Source organism: Tarenaya hassleriana, unplaced genomic scaffold (genome assembly GCF_000463585.1).
Source record: "Tarenaya hassleriana unplaced genomic scaffold, ASM46358v1 Cleome1, whole genome shotgun sequence".
Lineage (NCBI taxonomy): Eukaryota > Viridiplantae > Streptophyta > Magnoliopsida > Brassicales > Cleomaceae > Tarenaya > Tarenaya hassleriana.
Window position 1 is genome coordinate 3273739 of NW_010960187.1, and position 6646 is coordinate 3280384.

A 6646-nucleotide genomic window follows, 5' to 3' on the forward strand; every position below is an offset into this window, starting at 1 on the left:
CCCCCCCCCCCCCCTCCTCATTTGCCAACGAAAAACCCTACAAGTAGGAGTAGCATCAGAGATCTTTTAATCAAATTTCCTAATTATTATCTCCATTTATTTTACAGCTAATTAAAGGAAAAGGAAATTTACTCGAGACTGACCACACATACACATATATACACCCCCTCAATCTCTTATATATACACATATTATAATTCATTAGTTTCGCAACTACATCCAATCGAGACAGAAGGGCGAGAAGAGAAGAAAAAAATTTGTTTTTTTTTCTTCTGTCTTCTTGTTCCTTTTATCTCGCCGAGCGTTTATAATGGCGGCGACGACGACGACGAAAGGGCAGTTGTGTAATTTCATGCATGGGATGAAGCCGGCGATGCTGATGGTAGTGGTCCAGGTGGCGTTCGCCGGAGTTAACGTGCTCTACAAATTAGCAGCCAATGACGGAATGAGCTTACGTGTCGTGGTGGCTTATCGGTTCATCTTCTCCGCCGCTTTCATGGTCCCCGTCGCTTTGATCTTCGAACGGTATGCCCATTTGATTTCATTCTGTTAAAACTTAGAGCAAATCCACGTATATATACGTATGTGTATATATGTATATGTATGTGTATATATGTGGTTGGTTTTATGTTCGATTTTCACGTCATGCATACTGACACGTGTAGATGGCGACCGGTACTCAAATTTCGTGGCAGAAACTAAAATCTAGGGCTTTCTGTTGATTGTGATTACATTTTAAATCTCTTCCAAACTCTATCGAAACATGCACATTGAAATTAATTTATCAAGATGAACATGAATCACACGTATTTCATATATCTATATTTCCAAATAGAAATTAATATAATTGTTTCGGTATTTGGTTGACCGTCCTTTTTGCATTTTTGTGTACACTGCTTTTTTTAATTTTCTAATTCTTTAATTTGCTAAAAATATTTTTTTGCCAATGAAAAATCACTTTCTTAATAAAAAGGCATATTTTAAGTGGGAGTTTCCTGAAAAAGAAAAAAAAATTATTTGAATTTGCTAAAAAAGCCACGATCCTCCTAGGGAGTGTTCAAGTTTTGTTTGGATTCTTGTTATCCTTATTTAAAATACCTTTTTTGTTACATTAATTTAATGCAGGAATTTTTTTTTTACCATATACTTTATAGCATTATATATATCCACGCATAAAACAACTGGCAATAGACTCGAATAAGTTATGTTTATTAATACTTAAATTGTCTTGTTCTTTGTTTTTCGAGGCCAGATTAAAAAAATGGCTTGAGATTCTAATGCTTATAAATTAATTAATGATTAAAATAATTTATCGAATTAATTAATGTAGCATTATTTGTATTCTTTTTTTTCCAGGGGCAAAAGACCAAAAATTACTTGGACAGTTCTATTCCAAGCCTTCCTTTGCGGCTTATTTGGGTATATTATTTTGGAGATATCACTATTTATAGTTAGAATTAATAATTAATTGTATACACATTAGAAGCATAATTAAACGTCTATATACTTTGTATGCTTTTTTTCACCATTAGCGTATTTAGTCGCTGTAGATATATATTTACGTAAATATCTACCCGTTTCCGATTATATTTTTTTTACATTAGGTAATAAACGAATTATAATGATATATGTATTTATATATGTATATTTTTTCTTGTAGGGGATCATTAGCACAAAATCTGTACTTGCAAGGCTTGGCACTAACTTCAGCCACATTTGTTTCGGCCTTGACTAATCTTATTCCCGCCATTACCTTCATCCTCGCCATCTCTTTCAGGTAAACTAATATATACAATCATATCAAATATAAGTAAATAAATAGCATCGTACATGTATACATTATATAAATATATATGTATGGATGCATGTTTACATATACATAAACGTGGGTTGATATATATATATATATATAAAGAAAACATGTATGTATGGATTCACAGGCTGGAGAGGTTGGAGCTCGGGAAGGCAGCAGGAAAAGCAAAAGTGTTGGGGACATTAATGGGGATAGGTGGGGCGATGCTACTCACGTTTTACAAAGGCTTCGTCATCGATTTCATGAAGACCGACATCGACCTCCTCTCCTCCTCCGGTGATCGCCACGTGTCCTCTGTCCGAGCTTCGTCTGGCCACCGCGTGTTGGGTGCCTCCTTGGCTCTCGGGAGCTGCTTCTCATACGCTATATGGCTCATTATTCAGGTGGGTGTGTCTTGTATTATTTTTAGATACTCTAATTATTTAATAATTTTTTATCTTTAAATATATATATATACAAAATAATTATACATCAATCAAAAAAATTGTTTGCAAAATCTAGAAAAAAGCGTAGAAACAAACTTTATATACATTTTTAATTTCGTCCGTTAAAAATAGAAAATTACGTAATAGTATATATACACAAAGTTCATATATATATATATATATATATATATCAGAAATCTATTAGTCATACATGGATTAATAAACTATAGATTCATTGAACATTAATGTAGACGAAGATGAGCGAGAAATACCCGTGTTATTACTCGAGCACGGCGTTGATGAGCATCATGGGTTTGATTCAAGCGGTTCTCTTTGCACTTTGCGTCGAGAGAGATTGGTCACAATGGAAACTCGGATGGAACATCAGATTATGGACCGTTGCTTTCTCGGTACATTATATAGTTTTATCTATGTTTTGCCCATATATATATATATATAATTAAACGCTAACTAACCGAGTTAGTGATAGATAGTTCATTATTAGTGCTAATGTTTTTGTACAAATGCCCATGTATTATTAGGGAATAATGGGATCGGGACTAATGGTGACACTAATGTCATGGTGCGTGAGGCTAAGGGGTCCACTCTTCGTATCTGTTTTCAACCCTCTCTTGCTCGTATTGGTCGCCATAGCCGGGGCCTTGTTCTTGGATGAGAAGCTTTATTTAGGAAGGTAAATATATAAATGGATAGACCGTAGACGTCGTACATATATATCATCGTTTATAATATTCATGTATATCAACAAATTAAACGAAATTGTAATATTATATGTATTTGATATGATATGTTGCAGCGTATTGGGGGCGATATTGATCGTATGCGGGTTATACGTAGTGTTATGGGGAAAGGGCAAGGAGATGAAGCAAATGGCGCGATTAGTTCCGTCGAGAACTCTACAAGAAACAATGGACGTTGTCGTTGAGTCGCCGGGAAACATTAAAGCTACGGAAAAGGATAAAGAAGATCATGTAAACAAGTAAAAATGTTAGAATGTCGTAATAATAATAATTTTGGAAGTTTATAGAAACGATAAAAAAAAAATACGAAATATCAATTGAACGTTGATCGTTATTTGTGTTTGTGGTTTCGTATTTTTAAAAATTTGAAATTACATAACAGTATATGCACGTTGATCGTTCGTACATTCATCCGAAATATCAATTGAAACCATTAATTTTATTACATAGCTGAATTGACGAATTATAAAGCTTCGGTTATAATACATTGTCTATTTCCAATTTAAATATTAATATAGAATTTTTCAAATTAATTCCAAAAAAGTTCACATTATATATATAATGTATATGATGTATATACCGATATAGTTCCGTTGAGAACATAAAAAAAAAAAACAATGGACGTTGTGATGTAAGTTGTCGTTTTTTATTAAAACGCTGTCGTTTAGTCATCAACAAACATTAAAGTTTGTCTTGGTAAACCAAACTAGACTATGAAGACGAATAAAGTGAGGGGTATAATAGTAATTTCTAAGAAAGAGACGAAACGCAAAAGCAAGTTCGACAATACAAGTGTTAGTGGAAATGGAACGCAAGGGGAGACTTAGAACAGTGTCTTTTCTTCCCTTTGATTCTCCGAAGCCGCCGCTTGTTAAAAGCTATTCATCATTTTTTTTTTTGTAATTTCGTATGACATGAAAACGGGAGAAAGTAAAATCACCTTTTTTTTTTCGAATTTAGATTGAATGACATTGGTTTTTGGTTTTTGATTTTTAGTTTTTGATTTTTGGCTTTTGAATTTTATAAGTTTGTAAACCTAAAAGTTGTAGCTTTTGTTTTTAGTTGATTTTTTTATAAAATAGATTTCCGAGTTTTTAGGAAAATTAAATTTTAAAAAATTTGATTGTCAATTTTTTTTCCAATTTTTAAAATCCAAAAACTCCGAAAGTCTCTCCTCATTCAATACCTTAATTTTTCTCCCTCTAATCTCGATTTTATTTAGTATCGCTTTTATCAAAGCTTATGATGTGAATATGGGCTTAATCGTTCTACTTATTTAGTTATTTTCTTGTCAACTCATATATATATATATATCATATTTACACACCATAAGTTTCATTATTCATCACCTTAAAAGAGGACACATCTGCGTTAAATAATTCGTTTTTTTTAATTTCCAAAAAAGGAAACTTGTGTGATGTAGTTATAACCAACCCCCTATCTTGTATCACTTTCTTACTATTTTTATAGTTTTATAAATGTATTTGTGTGTTTTATTTTCCAACCAGAGTATTGTGGATCAGGGCCCGTTTTGTCTCGGGCCAGATCCCATCTCTCTGGACAGTTGAGGATGAGGGCCCGTTTTCGAGGTGGAAGCTTTATTATCTATTATCTATCTATATATATAAAAGTAGAGTTTATTCTCACGGGCATGACACGTGTCCTATTATAGAGAATATCAAAAGTTAAAAATTAAGTAATCAATTTCATTCATGAGAGGAATACGTCAAGTCATCACTCTTATTTAAATACATTCATTAATTTTCTTTTCCAATTTATTCGCTAATATATTTATAATTACTGCAAAAAAATAAACTCATTCTTATTCCAAAATAATTAATATAAGACATTAAAGATATTCATAAAATAATGGGAGAATACGTAATTCATCCATCAAATTTTTAGATTTTTTATAAATTTAAAATCAATCCTATTAAATTTTGTTTTATATATAAATATATTTTTCGGGAGAATGTATATGTCTTATTTTTTATGATCATCGATTTTATTCATGTATTCAAATATTCAATGTTTAACAAATGTATTTATTTTGGTATTATTTTCATGTTCAACGTATGAAACTTTCATATTCTCTCTATAAATAACCATTTTGATTTGATTTGTTTTTCACAAATAAAACTCATCATTGTTTTCTTATCTTCTTAACAAGAACGCTAAGGGTGATAAAAATCTTCTCTTATTCTTTGACCTTTTTTACCATTTCTCTCAGCATGTACGTCGCGATCTACGGAGGCATCGACGTCGATCGTTACACCATCAGATTTTGCGTCTCATAGTCATTAGATCTTACCGGTGATCATTCTCGCCGGGGATGAGTTTCTAGGTTGGAACATGTCCGTTGAGCCGTTAGGGAATTTCAGTGTGAGAGGCCCAACGTTGCTTCATCTCTGATTCGTCTTTTCTTCCACAATTGCTTAATTGAGATCTAATATTTCATGATTCTTTTTTCTGGCTTTCTCTGTTTTTCTTTTTCTGGCTTCCACAATTGCGCTTCCCGATTATGCCCTCCTCCCTCCGATGCAACTGCTCTTTTTTTTTTTTTTGAACGAATAGTTGTTTCTCTCTTGCCCTTTAAACGACTGTGTTTTGTCTCGCTGTCGGAAGAATTTTTCCAAGATACTGTCGCGTACAAATTTACTGGTTTGTAATATAATTTTCAAAAATATGCCGGTTATATTTTTTTTCCTTGTGATATAAAAATTGACCTATTTGGCCCATGACCAATCTATATGCTCCCATATTTACAGTATGGAACAACAATTTTCTTTATATCAACAGCTCTCAAACATGAGATTCTAGTTATAGGCAAAATCTAATGTTATTATAATATTCAAATTCCGATTGAGCTAATATAAAAATTTACATGTTATGTTCAAAGAAGATTCTCCCGGTGTCCGTATGTGGCTTTGAAATGGGCTTTGACTTTCATGGTAAAAAATTTAGACGTGTCGCTCTCTTAATGTTGAGTCTGTATTTTTTTACCTAAACTTTTTTTTATATATACTTTTAATCTTACGCAAAAGACTATTTTAATATATAGATAGAAATAAAATCAGGGATTACAATTTACATGAATGTACCGGTACGTCTATATGGACTGGATAATTTTTAACATTTTCCCCAAAACTTTCTTAACAACACAAAATGCTGACGCCGGCGAGGACGCAAAGCTACGTCGTGTCGTACGTCGAACCGGCGAGGAAGCTCCGGTCGAGAGTTGATAAGGTTTGCCGGAAAATTCCGACGTGGAACGACAAGTTCTGTTTCATGGTGGATCCCGATCGACGAACTCCGGCGAAACATGAACAAGGCTATCGTCTTCAAGGTTTCAAGGCTATTGTGTTAGACTCTTACTAAAGGACAAACTTGTCGGAATCGCTAGGGTTCTGCTCGACGGCCTCGTCCAGTCCACTGCAGTCTGCAGCAACCGGTATACATAAAAACGTATACGAAATGAATATATAAAATCCACGAAGAAAATCATAATATATTTTAAGATTTCTTCTCAACCGATTTTATGTCATTTTTTATCTGATTTTTTCCTGAAGTTATTTGATTTCTCCATCTCTCCTTCAATTTCTACATCAAAATATCGAGGAAAAATCGTATGGATATTTAAAAAATGT

At 33.0% G+C, this 6646-nt stretch overlaps 1 protein-coding gene across 1 annotated transcript; it reads left to right on the forward strand.

Annotated features, from left to right (window-relative positions):
* Positions 1 to 137: 137 nt before the first annotated feature.
* On the forward strand, positions 138 to 3316 carry LOC104808075 (WAT1-related protein At1g68170-like). Its single transcript, XM_010533600.1, has 7 exons — positions 138 to 525; positions 1357 to 1419; positions 1661 to 1777; positions 1941 to 2196; positions 2490 to 2648; positions 2781 to 2932; positions 3056 to 3316. The coding sequence occupies exons 1-7, from the start codon at positions 311 to 313 to the stop codon at positions 3240 to 3242; spliced, it is 1149 nt and encodes a 382-aa protein (XP_010531902.1). The 5' UTR covers positions 138 to 310; the 3' UTR covers positions 3243 to 3316.
* Positions 3317 to 6646: the final 3330 nt, after the last annotated feature.

What these genes read in the sequence shown, in the direction of transcription:
- LOC104808075 (XM_010533600.1), top strand. Translation starts at nt 311, where the DNA reads ATGGCGGCGACGACGACGACGAAAGGGCAGTTGTGTAATTTCATGCAT. An exon ending in TTCCTTTGCGGCTTATTTGG is followed by an intron (nt 1,420 to 1,660) that starts GTATATTATTTT and finishes TTTTTCTTGTAG; the next exon opens with GGGATCATTAGCACAAAATC. An exon ending in TATGGACCGTTGCTTTCTCG is followed by an intron (nt 2,649 to 2,780) that starts GTACATTATATA and finishes ATGTATTATTAG; the next exon opens with GGAATAATGGGATCGGGACT.